At 40.5% G+C, this 18314-nt stretch overlaps 1 protein-coding gene across 23 annotated transcripts in view; it reads left to right on the forward strand.

Moving 5' to 3' along the window:
• The window catches only part of LOC115253727 (glutamate-gated chloride channel), a 773621-nt gene that overhangs the window by 569035 nt on the left and 186272 nt on the right, over positions 1–18314 (forward strand). For all 23 annotated transcript variants that reach the window (XM_062852730.1, XM_062852735.1, XM_062852734.1 and 20 more), the window contains one exon: positions 10859–11908. In XM_062852730.1, the coding sequence (XP_062708714.1) occupies positions 10869–11908 (1040 nt within the window). In that variant the 5' untranslated portion in view covers positions 10859–10868. The remainder of the gene's footprint in view (positions 1–10858; positions 11909–18314) is intronic.

The following is an 18314-nucleotide window of genomic DNA, read 5'->3' on the forward strand; positions in this document are numbered from 1 at the left end:
AGTTGCATGGAGTTCAATTAATATACGCATTTGAACGTGTCAAGCATATATTCAGGCGTTTTCGGTATTTATGTTTGTTTCATCGTCATTGCCTAACGCCCAAATATATGCACAGCGCGATTTAATGCACATATCAATTGAACACCCCAAGTTCTCCATACAAACTTTGGTCATATACTGAGAATGCCCTGTCCAATATTTTTCAAAAATTCTTTCACTATGACACTTCTAGGGTAATTGATCCGATCATGGAGGAGTTAAGCGCTGGGTTCATGTTTAAACCACAATTGTATCGCCCCAAGCAAACTTTTTACATGGATTGAATTGAAAATAATAAAATCCATCCTTAATCTACGGGAAAATAACGAAATATTGCCACTTTGATGTTGTTATGAGCATTTTATTCGTTTTTATCTGAAAGATCATTGTGTTCCTAATGTTGCGGTATGTGTTCCTAATGTTGCGGTATTTTGTTCCTATTGTTGCGGTATCCCATTGAAATCATATGGGATACCGCAACATTAGGAACACTACCGCAACAATAGGAACACAGCAGCAAACACATTTATGAAAATATTTTTTTAAAATAGGTTTTTGGGCAAATCTTAAGCAAACAAATGGTGCAATCTCATAATTTAAGCACCATACATCTATTAAAAATACCTTTTGGTAACATTTCAGTCGAAAAAGTGCTCAATTGCCATTACCGCAACAATAGGTACTACCGCAACGATGGGAACAATTACCCTAGTGTCCCAAATCCCTGTTTTTTTTTCTCATCCCATAACAAAAATTAGTGTTGAACGGTGTAATCAAAGATTCTTTCGATAAGTCTGAGCATGAACATTTAGGCCGTCCTTTATTTTGAAAAGATTAGAAATGTTATAAGTTCGTTAGTGGAAATTGATTGTTTTAGCTAAGAAATGATCGTGTCAAAATTTGAAGTCCGTATCACAAGGCTAAGTGGTCCCTCAAGGGGCCTAAACTTGTCAAAAATAGTATGGGACCAAACAAACATGGAATTTTTTTTCGATTTTAGGACCCTAAAGGGCCAAAAATGTGCTTAGATTTGCGATATATCTACTCGTTTCTGAGTTATGACAAAAATCAACCGAAAAATCAGCATTTTTGATAATTTATTTTTGGATCCCGAAGGACACCAACCCTATTTTGTTGAATAACTAAAAAATGGGTAGAGATATCGCAATTCTAAGCACATTTTCGGCCCTTCAGGGTCCTAAAATCGAGTAAATTTCATGTATTTTTGGTCCCATACCATTTTTGACAAGTTCAGGCCCCTTGATGGACCACTTAGCCTTGAGATATGAACTTCAAATTTTGACACGATCATTTATAAGCTTAAACGATCATTTTCCACTAACGAACTTATAACATTTCCAATTTTTGCAAAACTAGGGACGGCCTAATGAACATGAGCATGGATGACCGCACAATTCGTAGTTGACCGAAGCTATCGAAATTGCACAGAGAGCCAATGAGTTCGAGAGCTCTCAACTTTATTAAAGTCTATAACGGCACCGGCCACGTCCTTACGGTCATCGAGGATGGGAAGAAATGTTAGTAAGACAGACGTTATTATAGAGAGCAAGAATCGCTGAAATCTCCACAATCGACCACTTTTCCACGTGAAAAAAGCCAAAAAGAAAATTCTATCGCGCGTCTCCACCCCACTAGGAAGCAGAAAGCTTTACTGCCGTAATTCTGCAAAGTGACGTAAGCGCCATTCAAAATATCGATAATTTTTGGTATATTATATATAATATCTGGTGTAAAAATAGCACTGTGGTTTGCCTGCTGTATTAGAATGCAAGATCTAGTCGTAATCTATCATCTGTGGAAAGAAACTTAGAGAATGAGCAAGAGTTTTATGCATAATCACCAAAAAATGGGCCAAAACTGTCAATGTCGCTTACGTCACTTTGCAGAATTACAGCAGTTTAGTCTATTCAACACAGAAAAACACTGAACGCTTATCTTAGACTTACCTAGAAATGCTTAAATCAAGTGTAGATAGAAATGCTTGTTTGTAGGGGTGATATCCCTTTCGCGACGAACAAGCACAATGCTATTGAGAAATAACAGGTTTGCATATTTTTTCATCTGTTTAGTCAAAGTGTACTGAAAGGCTATATGTTCACTCAAAAACGAATTTTCGATAGAAGGCTCGGAGAGTCTAGTCACATATACCAACCAACTTTGCTCGACGAATAGAGATGATGTATGTATGTGTGTATGTATGTATGTCTGTGCGCAAAATAAGTTCACTCACTTGTAAGGCACTTTCCCATTGGCTGATTTTTTGGATTATTGCTCGAATAGGACCGGAATTTTACCGCATTGTTTGATATTAAAAATGTTCTAGATCGGTCTAGGCGTTCCGGAGTTATGGCCATTTCAGTGGTCCGGACCAGCACCGGTAGAACTGGCCGTATATAAAGCTGAACCAAGCCTCATCATAAGGCATGCGCCACATCTTACTGCGGCGATTTTTATAATCTTTAGCATGGTTGAAGAATTTTGTGCGGAAATCAGCACGGGAGACCAGAAATTCCATGATATCGGCCCAAAATTCAAAATGGCTACCATATTCAAGATGGCGGCTCCAAACTCAAGATGGTGGCTGTTAAATGGTGTTTTAGGCTCTGACACCATGTAATGTGGGTATATTCAGTATGGGGAAGACCAGAATATTCAAGATGGCGATCTGAAATCCAAAAATGACGACCAGTATATCCAAGATGGCGGTTTGATATCCAAAATGGTGGTTCAAAATTCAAGATGGTGTATGTTTAATGGGGTTTTAGGCCCGAAAACCATGCAATATGGGTATGTTTGGTGTGGGGAACATGTCCAGAATCCAAGATGGTGGTCTAAAATCCAAAATGGCGGCTCCAAATCCAAGATGGTGGCTGTTCAATGGTGTGTTATGTTCTAAAACCATGAAATATGGGTATATTTGGTATGGGGAACATGTCTGGAGTCCAAAAATGGCAACCAAAATATCCAATATCGTGATCTACAATCCAAGATGGCGGCACAAAAATAAAAAAAAGACAATTACACCGTCTTCGACCATTCGGCCATTACAGACTGACTACAACATTAGGCAACGGACAGTACATATGACACCTAGTGGCCCAGTGGAGAATTTTCCGTTTGACGAAAAGTTTTCCCCGACTGGAGCGGGAATCGAACCCACACTCCGAGGCTAACGGGACACCTAAACGACTGACGCCGCTAACCGCTCGGCCACGAAGCCCACAAAAGTGTATGTTAATGGAGTTTTTGGCTCTAAAACCATGCAATATGGTTACATTTGGTATGGGGAAGATCTCAAAAATGACGATCAGAATATCCAAGATGGCGGTCAAAAATCCAAGATGCTGGCTTGTAACTGCCGATGACGCCCACGCGTCTGGGGCATGGGCGTCCGCACGCCCTAGGCCAGCTCACCTCTATCGATCTCAGGGCCGACAATTCACACTAGAGAATACTCACTTTTAGACCACTCGGACGACTTAAATCCGTTTCACAAACCGCCTTCTTTAGTGCATGCAAAAGGGACTACGCGACACAAGTAAAATTGAATTTTTATGACCTATTATTTATTGAAAACTCTAAATCTTGGTGTCCTAGCTTTAAAACACTCAACTCACGATTCTCGACGATTCTCGGTGACTCGCTGGGCTGTTGTCGGGTACCACGTGTCCCGTGGATGCGTCACGTGGCCGGGTGGTTGCTCGGTAGGCCGCGGGAGGTTGGAATCCGATGACTTGGCTTGAGGGTGGCGGGAATAACTTGCCACAGTTCTCAGGAGCGCTTGAGTTGGCCGTATTTCGACGGACGGCCGATGGACCACCTGGGAGGTCCCAGTGCCGATAGTTCGGAGATCGTCTACCACTAGCACTCTTCAACCCGTGTCGTTTAGGTCCTTGGATCTTCACGGAAACTCACTACACGGTTGGAATTCTGTGAATCACGATACTCAGTCGCGAGGTAACACTCTTTGACGATTAGCGAGCTGATATTGTAACGTGTCACTAACTATTACTTAGAACATGCTTAGCCTGAATATAACTTTTGAAATAGCACTCTGTACACTTTTCGATGCTTCCCAGGATAAAGAGCCCTCATGGTGGGTGTAGAGGGTTTTTATCCTCTTTGGGTAGATTTCCCTCCTATCGGATGAGGCATAGGTTCCACGCACACATAATTTCCCAATAAGAATTGTATTCCTCACACATTGCTGGCTTCGAACAGTTGAGTGCTGGTCTTGGTTACAAGATGAAAATAGCCGAGTATGCGAGTCGAGCTAACGCTACCTATCTTCGAATGCCCTATCTGATTTTCTCATTTTATTCCATGGGCAATAGGGTTCTAAAATATGCATTTTAATCGATATTATTTTAACAATTCAAAATTTTCTTTTGCATGAGATTTACATTTACTAACATTGGTGTTATGATCATAAGGCAAAGCACACCAAAGGGCAGATTTTATGGTGGAAACTTCTTCGAAGGTTACAGGCTCTAAATTTAAGATGGCGTATGTTTAATGGAGTTTTTAGGCTATAAAACCATGCAATATGAGTAGATTTGGTATGGAGAAGATGTCTGGACTCCAAAAATAACGACCAGAATATCCAAGATGGCGGTCTAAAATCCAAGATGGCGACTAAAAATTCAAGATGGCGTAAGATAATGAAGTTTTAGGCTCTTAACCATTGGTATATTTGGTATTAGAAAGATGTCCAGACTTCTAAAAGGACGACCTGAATTTCCAAGATGGTGGTCTAAAATCCAAGATGGCAGCTGCTCCATGGCGTTTTAGGCTAATAAATCATTCAATATAGGTATATTTAGTATAGGCAGTATTTCCGGAGCCCAAAAATAGAAACCAGAATAACCAAGATGGTGGGGCAATATTCAAGATTGCGGCTGTTTAATGTAGTTTTAGGCTCTAAACCCATTCAATATGGATTTATCTGGTATGGGAAAGAAGTATAGAGTCAAAAATTGACAAGCAGAATTTACAAGATGGTTGACTTAAATCCAAAATGGTTGCTTAAAATTCAAGATTGCGGCTTTTTCAAAAGCCAGACGAACGATATGATTTCTGTTGCCATGAAATGGCTTTTTGTTAAACGTAAGAAAGTGTGATATTTATCAACATGTCACTTGAGTTTTGTTAAAAAGGGTTTTCGAGAGCACGAGAAAGGCGCCATCACCGCTAGGTGGATTATTTAGGGTTTTTTTTTTGTGATGTAAACTGTTTTAATTGAACTACTTACTTATACTTGTATGTGTGCAAACAAACATTTGGTTACGTTGCATGTGGGGTTTACCATAACAAGTTGAACAACAAGTGACCAAAAACCGAAAAACCTGAAAAAGTTTTATCTGTCGTATATTTTTTATTGTCGATCTATCTAAGTAGTCAATGCTAGAAATCGAAAGATTAAGAGTGTTTCCTCCAAATGAGGGATAACAATTGCAGTTTTGTTGGGAAATCTAAGAGTGCTGGTGAGCTAAAATTGTGCAATTTGTATGGAAATTTAACTTTTTCGCGCTCCGTCCCAAAAGATTTACCCCGGTAAATGGTGCAAATTCCTGATTCAAAAAAAACGCCATATACACCGCCGCAATGGCGCGGTCCACGAAACAGATTTACGAGGAAAGATGCATTCATCGCCTTCAAATGATTTTCTAGATTAATATGGTCTTCTACTAAGTTGTTCCTAAAAATAAGGCCCTCTTTTCAATATAAATGAAAATGAGGGTGGTCCATATTTTCAAAGAAATTGGGAACCAAACTTTTTTATTTTCTAGAATAACTATATACATTTTTCGGCAAAGTTGTAGATCTATTATTTTGGGCAAATTTGCTAAAGACACTTTTTATGTAGCTTTAAAATTGACCGATCTAGAGATATTTTTCTGAATTAGCCTAGGGTAGTTTAAGAAAAACCGGTTTTCTGGCGTTAAGTTTTTCAGTTTCGATTTTTCATCAAAGTCGCCCAAGAAACACTTGTAGAGCATTTGAAGACGCGTCGTTTCGTGTGCTGAGATGGCCGTTATCTCTTTTGGTTCAAAAGTTAATAATCATAGTTTTTCAAAATGAGTTTATGATGGGTTGGGGTAAACATAAAAAAAATATCTTTTGCCCGCATTCAAAAGAAGAAATATTGCTTTGAAACATATCAAAAAATGGGGGGGGGGGGGGGGGTTGGGGTATTTTTGTAACTCAAGTGAAAAATACTTGAAAAGTGCCTATTTTTTCTAGAAAATCATCAATATCTTTTGAACGGAATGACGTAGCAACATTCTCAGCGCACGAAAATGTGCGTTTTTTAAAGCTCTAAAAATGATTATTAGACAACTTTGATGAGAAATTTGAAACAAAAAAGATAAAGCGTTTAAACTGTTTTGACCAAATTTGGAGCATTTTCCCATAGTTTTCATAGGGTGACGCTAGAACAAGTCGTTTTATTGCTTTATCTTTTTTTTTTCAAATTTCTCGTCAAAGTCGCCTAAGAACGACTTTTAGAGCTTCCAAAAACGCGCATTTTCGTGCGCTGAGAATGTTGCTACGTCACTCCGTTCAAAAGACATTGATGATTTTCTAGAAAAAAATAGACACTTTTCAAGTATTTTTCACTTGAGTTACAAAAATAACACCCCTTCATTTTTTTCATATGTTTAATAACAACATTTCTTCTTTTGAATGCGTGCAAAAGATATTTTTTATGTTTGCCCCGACCCGTCATAACACCTTTTTAAAAAACTATGATTTTTTATGAAAAACGCCTGTAACTTTTGAACCAAAAGAGATAACGACTATCTCAGCGCACGAAACGACGCGTCTTCAAATGCTCTACAAGTGTTTCTTGGGCGACTTTGATGAAAAATTCAAACAGAAAAAGTTAACACCAGAAAACCGTTTTTTTAACCACCCTAAGCTAATTCAGAAAAATACCACTAGATCAGTCAATTTTAAAGCTACATACAGGCCCGGATTAAGAATTGTGGGGGCCCGGGGCCCAAGCGGATGTGGAGGCCCCTCGGAGAGATGACCAAAAATATTTTTCCTTATTTTCGAACAGTTCTTGAGTAATATGAGAAATAAAGCTAATGTTAGCAACCAAAAAAAGTTTTTGTGGGGGGCCCTAAAATGTGGGGGCCCGGGGCCCGGCCCTCCCGGCCCCCCCTTAGATCCGGCCCTGGCAACATAAAAAGTGTCTTCAGCAAACTTGTTCAAAATTGATAAATCTACAACTTTCCCGAAGAATGTATATAGTTATTCTTGCAAATAAACATGTTTGCTTACCAATTTCTTTGAAAATATGGACCACCCTTATTTTCATGCTCATTGTAAAGAGGGCCTTATTATTAGGGACAACTTTGTAGAAGATCATATTTTCCTAAAAGCTGAAGGCGTTGAATGCATTTTTCCTCGTAAATCTGGTTTGTGGACCACTATTGTGCATTGCTCACTTAACCTGGGAACAATAATCAAGTGAACGCTCAATATTTACTACAAACTACGCAACAGTGCAGTTAAAATTCTCCTGTACAGCAGGTCGTTTAATGAAAATCAGCTGTATATGCGCCTCAAGTGCTGCTTAAATGTAGGTTTTGGCTAAACATATAGGTTAATAATAAAATGAAACAAAAATATGTTTAGATTTTCACGTTCCTTCTCCCACTGCCTTCTTAATCTCTCTCCCTTTTCGGATGTTTCTTCACTCTCCTCAATAAGAGCTTATTTAGGGAGCATCGGATGTACTGGACAGTATTTTTTGGATGTAGACCCAACAAATCGTCCATTTGAACACAATCTATTCAACAGCTGTCAAGTTCTTAGTAGCAGATCAGTTACTCATTTAAGACAGTATAGCAGTCGAACTTCTGTAATACAGCGGAAAGCAGGTGGAATGTATATGCTTTTTGGTTATCTGGGTATCGTTTTTTTTAATTAGAGATAATAGTCTCTAATAGTCTTCAGGACAATATTTTTATTCTTAATCACTTAACCTAATTTACAGCTCTATTGTCCACTGGGGCACTACGTGAGCAATTTCAATTGACAGCTGCACTTACATTGTGTACAGCGCCTAGATTCTATTCTTCTTTATCGAACTGGTTTCCTTTCTGCTGCTTTCACTTTTTCTACTTTATACCTAGTAGAATGATGAGCACAAGGATGATGATGGATGGCCGTTGTTCCTTTCCAGTCCGTTTGGGGGTCCATTATGAGTAGCAGTTCGCCGATGTCCAGGCATCCGGGTCCGTTTGAGCCATGGGGCTCAGAAGAGGGTCAGTGTCAGGTGCTCTCGGGGGAAAAGCAACTGACGAAAAATTGCAAGTGCCGGGGCTGGGAATCAAACCCATGACCATCCGCATATGAAGCGAACGTGTGACCAACTACGCCACGGACCCCGGCTCAGGACAATATAATAAAAATAAATACGGTTTGGATACCTCAACACATAAATATAAAACATGTTTCTCTGTGTTTCATAGCCATATAATGATAAATATGTTTTTTTCTGTGAACTAACCTCATCTTAAATTGGCCATTGATAATTCGTGTTATGACGTTGTTTTGCTTCTCGAGAAAACTGATGTTCAATATTCACTGTTACAGTTACTTCACGACATTGTTTAAGCACAGAAAAAGATAGCTAAAGCACTCCAATTTAAAAATTTTGAGTAAAAAGAATAATTCCCAAGGCTGCAAGTCAACGCCAAAAGAAGGCATTACAATTTAGTTCTTAGAGGTCGCAGTTGGGGCCAAACACCTTAGCTGTGCAGTTTTGGTGTGCTAAAGCTGGGAACGGCACATTTCTGACAAAAATTCAGCACGAAGACGGTAGGTATATTGTGTTGGTCTTGGCTTGAAAATGGCTTCTTCCCCTGCCAGGATGGTGTGAGAGTCAGCATTGTCAAATTCCGTGCCCTCAGGAGTGTAGGCAGCTGGAACGTATCCTGCTAGGTCAGCCGGTGGGTGGGGTAAGAACGATCGAAGAAGCACGGAACGAGGTTTAAATGGAAAATATTTATTGCCAAAACCCGGTGGGTTTGGTTGAGTCGGGCTGCGGCGGTAAATAAAGCAGGGAGTTTCTCGGGCCAAAGGAAAAATTGCACGGATAAAGTGGGCAATAAACCAGAGCTGCATTGTTGCAGTCGCTATCGCGCGCTGGATTTGCTTGAAGATGTAATCTCGTAGATTGCAAACAGAGAGTGGAGCAGATTTCCGCTGCAGCAGTCAGTGGCGGAACTTTTGAATTTGTTTTAAAAGCGATTATTAGATTTGAATGCGAATTGGAGCAACTCGCAGGACTGGATCGAAAAATTCTCATTAACAAAATATTCATCTCACGAACCTTGCTTTCAACCATGCGCAACCGCTACTTTAGTTGTTACCCAATATGAATTTTCATATAATAAAGACTTGTTTAGAACAAAGAGAAGACAAGGAGTAACAATCTAGAGACATCAAGTTTGAATTCTACTTTGATAGAGAATCTTTTCTAGGCTTTTAAAGCATAATTGTGTCGTTATGATTTCAAAAAAAAAACTCATAAACCTAAGCGATGACCGACCAAAAGCCGTTAGTCGTCTAATAAACTGTACTCAATTAGTTAAAATTCCAGTGACACTTGGTTTTACCTAGTTTTCTCATGTAATGATAGCTAGTAGGTATTGCCATTACATGCTGTATTTTTACTTCCAACGACTCGTCAGTATTTCCACAAACCATACTCTGAACAAAGGGCAAACAAAGAACGACAAACATTTTTATAGGCATTGCCTATCCGGTCGATGAGATCCAACCTTTCGTACGATGATAGGAACTATTCGATGCATTCTAGACTAGAACTGAAACGAATTGTTGGCCAAATACTCGAGGAACGATGCAACCATTGGTATTGATGCGCGTTTGTGAGCAGATGTTTTGCCAGGCAGATCGATAGTAGGTATCATCATCATCATCGTCATCGTTGTCGTCATGTTTCGTTTGAGTCTGATTGCTATGGGCAAACACGCACCGCAAACAAGAATACGAGATTTAATTTAGTTCATATCTGGCAAATATTTGCAAGCTGGGTCTTCGGAAAGAAACAAACGGAGAGCTTCGACTTGTATAGTATACCATTGGATCGGAATTCCGAAGATGAATGTGAATCGCTTTCTTAATTGTAATTGCATTGGAAAAGTTTGGTTGGCATTTTACCTGGAGATGATAGTACGTTTCTCGTGCTGTTATTATTACAGTTTCTCGAATTATTTCGGAAACGTCACAATTTTTAAGAAGACAATAATTAACACGCAACCTTTTCAGAAAACCAAGTACTGCTCAGTGTCATATTTGTGGTAATGGGCTGATACAAATTTCATTTTGGCTTTTTGTCTCCCCACCTTCGAAAATTATTAGCGGGATATTGCATTTCGTAGGGGCTGATACAAATATTTGTCATAATATCGGGTCTTATATGATATTTACACCATTTCATCCAATAAACAATTTAAAAGGTGAAGTTTTTTTTTAACTAGCACTTTCCACTGAATTGAAATGGCCTTACTAAGTACATTGTCACATCCGGAGCAATACAGAATCAAATATTACCAATAGATCTTCCTAACAAAATCTACATATCGTTCCATTATGGAATCAATCTGAATAAATATTTTTCAATTTAACCTTATGGCACATCATTCTGATGCATCATCCACTGGAAACCAGTTCTATCGTTTGATTTCAATTACAGATAGCAATGATTGCAATTCAGAATAATTCCAATCCCCTTTCTCTCGCTCTCTCTTTCCCATTGCAGATGTCATAATATGGGTTTCACGTGCGAGAAAGCGCATTATCGCACGTCACACTCGGAGCCCAGTTGGATCGAAACAATCGGCTGTGATCAGTTGACCGCACCGGAACTCAAACCCCCCGGCAGCACTGTCAGCAGTTTCAAAAAGCATCAGAAGCACCGCCCAAAGGCCCACAATCAAAACAAATCATCCCAGCCACCGCCAGCAGGTGGACTTCAAAGCATCCCCAAGCCTGCATCGGAGCCACCGACAGGAGTCAATTCCGGAATCAGCCTTCATTACCCATTCAACCTATTCCATCCGTTCCACTTATCGTCGTACCAGTGCTCGGCGATTATTTTAGATAAACTCTCTCGGTTTATCTCCAGCCATGTAGTTGCGAGAAGTGGCTCCGTTTGGAACGTTGCCCAACCCTGCGTCTCCACCGTCGTCGACTCTTTCGATGGCCCATCGCCGACTGATGTGCCGACGAGCGACTATTCCCACGACACCGGAAGCGGGCCATTTCCATCAGGCCCTCCCGTTGAACCTAGTGCATCGAAATATCAACAGCCTCCGCCGTCCTTCCCCCGCTCAACGACATCGAGAGTAGCTATAGTAGCGAGAGCCTCCTCCACATCGAGTGCACCACAATCGGTGCCACCACCGCTGGCCCCGTCACCGCCATTATCGTCCTGTGATCCCTCGTACGGTGCTCCGGTTGAGCCGATTGGCAGCACAGCTACCACAACCGGTTGCACCAAAACGTTGCCATACTCGTCGTCGTTACCATCAGCAGCATCATTATCGTCGCAAGCCTCGCTGCTGACGCCTTCTTCGTCGTCCAGCCTTCGGTTGCCTTCCAGAGACCCTTCATCGCACCAAACCCCCACGATTTCATCATCATCAACGACCACGACGGCGACGACGACGACGACGACGGCAGTGGCTAGACCTACTAGTAGTCATTATCTTGTAAGACACTCACTTTGTTTATATGCAGCATCTAGCGTTATATTAGCATTATGTTATCTAACAATACCAACAGTTGCCTCAGACACACCACATACTATGTAAGTATACTAGAAATAACCCAGATGAACTAGATTTCCCCCTTTATTAATCTCGTTAATTTCAACTAACTGTGGCTCTTACCTCCTCCGACCTTTCTGTACACACACTGTCCTCCTTCTGACTGAACAATACATCTTCTCTCTTATCTAGATGGGCTTCTTCTCGTTTCCTATTGTATACTAACCTAACAGACAGTATGCTGCTTCTATCTACCTATTTGTGTTTGTTTTTACTCAACAACCTCTCCTTTGAAGATGATGCACACGAAAACAGAGTGAGGCGTGTTTTATCTTGCAGTGATTTAATAATTCTATTTAAGGCTGTGCTCATACAATCTACTACTAGTTATTTTTAGCATTCAAGTATCTAACATTTGATTGTTTTAAGCCTTTGAAGTCGGATTTTTTCAAGCGTTATTATGGAGTTTTTCCTACGTTTTTCTGTAGTTTTGTTGGTCATTAGTATAAAAACGGTAGAATATTATGCAGAATTTTTTTCTGGATATCCTAGGCCATCCAAACTATTCTTGATTTTAGATCTTTAAGTCTACGGGTGTAATGGCAACCTCTTTCATAGTATAAAGCTAAGATTTGTAATCTATCATGTCCAGCAAGTCTTCTGAAAAGTTAATAGACAGTATCAGATCCGTCGGGATTCCTAGGTCACCCAAACTGTTCTTGAGTTTAGATCTTAAAGTCTACGGGTGTAATGGTAACTTCTTTCATTAAAAGCCACGATTTGTAATCTATCATGTCCAGTAAGTCTTCTTAAAGTTACAGTGGATGTTTTATCAATTTCATAACAGTAATCCATAATATCCCGAAAAAATATAATAACGCTTATTGATCCTCTAACTACTTTGGTAAGTACAATGGGTTATGTACCACTACTTAACGTAGTGGTAAAAGCTATTGTCACAAGTGTAGACCTGAAGTTCTGGACTCAAAGATAGTTTGGCTGACCTGGAACCAGAGATGTCCATATCCTCAGTGTAGGAAAGAGAAATAGAAAATACACCACTCACGCTGTATATCTCAACAGGAGCCCGTCTCTTATATGTGGATCCACCACTGCGATTCGGATGCGCGCAAGCTTGGTGGGTAGAAATAAATCTCTTAGCTCCCTGAGCACTAGGCCACACAACAGTGTAGCGAGAGCGATTTTAAAATTCTCTCCGGTGAAAGTGTAAAAAATCACCTGGGCGCGCGCTCCAGTGAGGTTTTTGCGCCAGAGTGCGCGCTGCGGTGAAACACCGGAGAGTTCTCGCCCCGGCGACACCATGGTCCATGGTGATGATTCGGTGACTGCTGCACGGAAAGATCTATGTACACCTAGATGTACACAGAGCAAGGAGTAACTTTCACGCAGCGATCGAAAAGACAAAAGATTTCATGCAAACTTGTGTGAAAATTCACGCAAATTTGTGTAACACCGGATCAGCACATTTTTTGTGCTGATCCAGTCGTACGCGAATATGAGTTAAAAATCCTTTGTCTTTTCGCAAGTTACTCATTTACTGTGTACTTTCGTTTTAGGGTGTGGGTGAAAACACGGGAGAGCGCCGGAGAGCGATGCGCGCGAAAGAGTGAGCCACACTCGATCCAAGGCGAACGAGCAAGAGCACGCACTAGCGCTTGGTCTACCCACCACCCAAAACAAGAGAAACTGGCTTCTTGGTGTGGTGAAAAATGTTCCTATCCCCAGTGTGGTCGATAAACTGACGCCGCAGTGAATCGCTACGGTGAAATGCCATCTCTGCCTGGAACATTCCCAAAGTGTCTCTAAATGACATTTGAGATTTCAAGAGCTTCACGGATCTCAGTAGGTTATGCAATGCTATTATTTGTGGCGAAAATACATAAAATTGTTCTTGTAGATTTGAAGCACTTCACTATTGAACAGTTTGGAACACCTTGAACATCCCAGTATATAAAACACCTTTTGATAACTCACATCCAAGTTCACCTTTTAGAATACAGTAGACGTTCGCTCGGTGCAAACGCTTTAACTGCAAGTCCGCTAAGTGCAACAATTTTGCAGTTATCGCACCGCTATCCGTCAAAACGAAACGTCAACAGCGATGCGATGTTTTTCGCATGCACTTTTGTTGCAGTGCGATGTTTTTCGTATGCACATTGGCTGCATTCTGCAGCAACTGACAGTTCTTTGACGTCTGTCAGTCGTTGCAGTTATCGAATTTTATTCGCTAAGTGAAACGTAAACATGTTGCAGTTATCGAATGTCTACTGTAACTGGTATGTCAATTATTTCGTTTTTCCAAATTTCGAGTTCGTGGCCGTTTCATGGCAATCCGTAGAAAAGTGACATGGATGGAACATGGTGGGCGATGGCAGAACCACGAGCCACACACAGAGAAATAAATGGTAAACACAATTAAATTCTAGTTCAAATCAACCGATTTTTCAGTTTACTGTAGCGACAAACTGATTTCTAGTTTAAACTGATCTGTTTCATTATTTGATAATACAAATATTTTCATTTGTCGATATTTTTGACAGCTTGTAGGAACAAACAGAGATTTGGTTGTTTCAACATAACGGATTGTTAGAAACGACTACACATTAGTGTGGGTCATCGGAACCGTTTTCTCAGATCAAAGCTTTTTTGGTTCCGTTTCGGGTCCTGAGTATCTGTGCAAAATTTGAGCACGATCGGTTGCGTCTACACTTTGCGCATTGCAATTGAAATTTGTATGGGATTTTGTATGGGAAAACATACTTTTTTGCATTTTTGTCATAAGTTGAAAAAATTGGTCTGAAACTTTTTAACCGATAATGTAAAATGATAGCCTAGGATGTTGTGAAAAACTTTGCTGAAGACCGCAAAGCGATCCGATGCTTATGAAAACAGTTATAATCAACGAACCGCACGCATGTGTTTATGTTTTAACATGTAAAGGAATAACAATACCGTCAGTGGGGGTGTCATATGGCCAAAGTTACATAGCCCATCCCTTTGTGGGTCGTTACGACAATATTTTAGCTCTAAATCAATGTTTATTTCGGTAGACACGTTCATTTTTATATTGTTTAGGATTGTTCAAAGTATAAATGCTTCAACTTTAATTTAGACAATGATATAGCCTAATTGAAATTGGCCCAATTTCACCCCTTCTAGGGGGTGACATTGGGCCAAACACTAAAACTCCAACAAAATTGTTCAATGTGAGAAAATATCGCTTGCAAATCAAAACTATTGAACATAGACTAAGGTGGGGCAAAAGTTCAACTTTTTTCAAGAAATCTAAGCAGATACAAATAAATGAATACCGTTTGGTGATTCTACCACCCATGAGCTTAAACTTTGCTGAACAAAGTTACGCCAAATGTCTTTTCAATTTTGAGTTACAACACTATTTGTAGAGTAAAGTGGGGCAAAAGTTCGAGTGGGGCAAGAGTTTCTTTTGAAGTTTTTGAGCTCATTTTAAATTATTTCTTTCGGGTGTCAAGGTTGTTCGAAGCCTTTTTGAAAAAGAGTCTTCCACTCCAAAAATTATGAAAATTGATCAATAATTCGAAAAGTTATGACAAAATGTTGGTTTTTGATAAAAAAAATGATAATATGCGATGGTCCTTCCAACGCATGGAATGGAATTGTAATGAAATCGAATTCGCGTAACTAGGTATATTTTGAAGATGCTTTAGCATGTATAACTTTTTACAAAAAAGATTTGAAAATCATATTTTACACATAGTGGGGCAAAAGTTCGAATTGTGGGGCAAGAGTTCGAGTCATGTAGCAACTTTAGGCAAAAACCTAAAATTCTGCAAAATGTACATATTATCTCTAAAAATGATGGAATTAGTGAGAAAATTCGATCAAAGTTGAAAAAAAATGTTGTTTCATCTGAATTTGGCGGAAAACTACTAATTTTTGGTGTAGTAAATTTAACCCTGATTTGGGTAAAATCCAGATCGAACTTTAAAGTGTATTCCAGTTCCAACATCAAATATTAATTGGTTTTCGGTATTCAGATTACCAAAGTGTCGAAATATTGTGCTACGGTTAGTGGAATTCCACAAACACTAGATTCGAACTTTTGCCCCAGTGGTGGGGCAAGAGTTCGAATAAAACACACACATAGAGTAAGGTGGGGCAAAAGTTCGACCTTTGCGCACAACCTATCAGTGGTGTAGTCACTTTAAAATAACATTTCAGACGAACAAACGTGAAAGTTTAATAACATTCATAATCTACGTTCAATGATCCAATGCAATACATCTGCTATTCCTTAAATATAACTCCAACCAAAATTCTCAAAAGACGAAAGTAATTTTTCTTTATCATCTACACAGTAACTGACGTGCATTCTCAATTTAGTATGAATCATACATTTATTTCAAAACTACACCGTATTATGCATAAAATAATGTGAATACTTTCAGTCGTTTTAATTCGCATTTGTAGGGTTCTCGTACTGATTGCAATGCTGTTATATGGCCCAAAGTCACCCCCATGACAGCTTGAATAAATAAGTTTTTCATGGAAAATAGCTTACTAAATCAAGAAAACTCATAGAATTTAACAAAACAACTACTAAATGCACCTAGAATACAGCAGTTCATTACAAGTTCGGTTTTGTTACCCGACTGGCGGTAGTAACAAAATCATGCTGTTTCGCCAAGCAATGCCAACGCTATAACTTTTTTCATAAGCATCAGATCACTTCGCGGTCTTCGACAGTTTTTCAGGATACCCTAGGCTATGTATTCACTTTATCGGTTACATGGTTTTAGAAAAATTGGAGCTTGTTATACGAGAAATGCAAAAAAGTGTGTTTTCCCATGTAAAACCCCATACAAACTTCAAACGCGATGCGCAAAACGTAGACATAACCGATCGTGCCCAAATTTTGCACACTTATTTGGGTCCTGAAATGGGATCAAAAAAGCTTCGATCTGATGGGATACCATTGAATTTTTCATTTCTCCATATAAACGATGACCCACTCTACTACACATTTGCCACTAACAAAACCAGAATCTGATTGTGTTGGTGACGGCTGCTCCAGCGGCAGCTCGGAAATCTATTTTAGACACTTGCCAAGCGAATGAAAAGGAAAACGATTAAAAATAGACAAAAAGGCAAAACCAATAAACTTTTGTGGATGCTGTCTTGAGTACCTGCGGATTATCTACCACGGCCAAAACTGCACTTGGAAGTTACGGTGATTGATTTGCTAGACCTTTGATTTGCTAGACGACTCATTGATTTCGCCTCCTCCAAAAACATGGCCATGCGTAGCACCTTTTTCCAACACAGCCTCCCTTATCGTTACTTCTAGAGATCACCATAGCAGACGGAATCTCAAATCGACCACATTCTGATTGACGTACGGCACTTCTCCGACATTATCGACGTCAGGACCTATCGTGGCGCCAACATCGACTCCGACCACTACCCGGTGATGGTCAAACTGCGCCCAAAGCTTTCCGTCATCAACAATGTACGGTACCGGCGACCGCCACGGTACAACCTAGAGTGACTAAAGAAACCAGATATCGCATCAGCATACGCGCAGAATCTCGAGGCCACGTTGCCAGACGAGGGCGAGCTCGATGAGGCCCCTCTAGAGGATTGCTATGGTACAGTGAAGGCAGCCATCAACGACGCAGCCGAGAGCACCATCGGGTAGGTGGCATGGAATCGACGGAACGAAGAGGAGTACAGAACGGTTTTGGAGGAGAAGAACGCACCGCGGGCGGTAATGCTGTAGGACGGGTGCCGACAGAACGTTGAACGTTACAAACAGAAGCGGAAACAGCAGACCTGCCTCTTTCGAGAGAAAAAGTGCCGCTTGGAGGAAGTGGAGTGCGAAGAAATGGGACTGCTGTGCCGTTCTCACGAAACACGGAAGTTCTATCAGAAGCTCAACGCATCCCGCAACGGCTTCGTGCCGCGAGCCGAAATGTGCAGGGATAAGGATGGAGGCCTCTTGACCGACGGACGTGAGGTGATCGAAAGGTGAAAGCAGCACTTCGATCAGCACCTGAATGGCGTGGAGAACGTAGGCACGGGAGACCACGGCAACGGAGGAAACGACTAAGCCAATGTAGCAGAGAACGGAAAGGAGCCAACTCCCACGCTGAGGGAAGTTAAGGATGCCATTCATCAACTCAAAACTAACAAAGCAGCTGGAAAAGCTGGTATCGCAGCTGAGCTCATCAAGATGAGCCCACAAAAGTTGACCACCTCTCTGCATCGGCTGATAGTAGGGATCTGGGAAACCGAACAGCTACCGGAGGAGTGGAAGGAAGGGGTAATCTGCCCCATTCACAAGAAAGGCGACCATTTGGAATGTGAGAACTTCAGGGCAATCACTATTTTGAATGCTGCCTACAAAATGCTATCCCAGATCATCTTCCGTCGTCTGTCACCCAAAAC

This window comes from Aedes albopictus, chromosome 2, assembly GCF_035046485.1.
Source record: "Aedes albopictus strain Foshan chromosome 2, AalbF5, whole genome shotgun sequence".
NCBI lineage: Eukaryota > Metazoa > Arthropoda > Insecta > Diptera > Culicidae > Aedes > Aedes albopictus.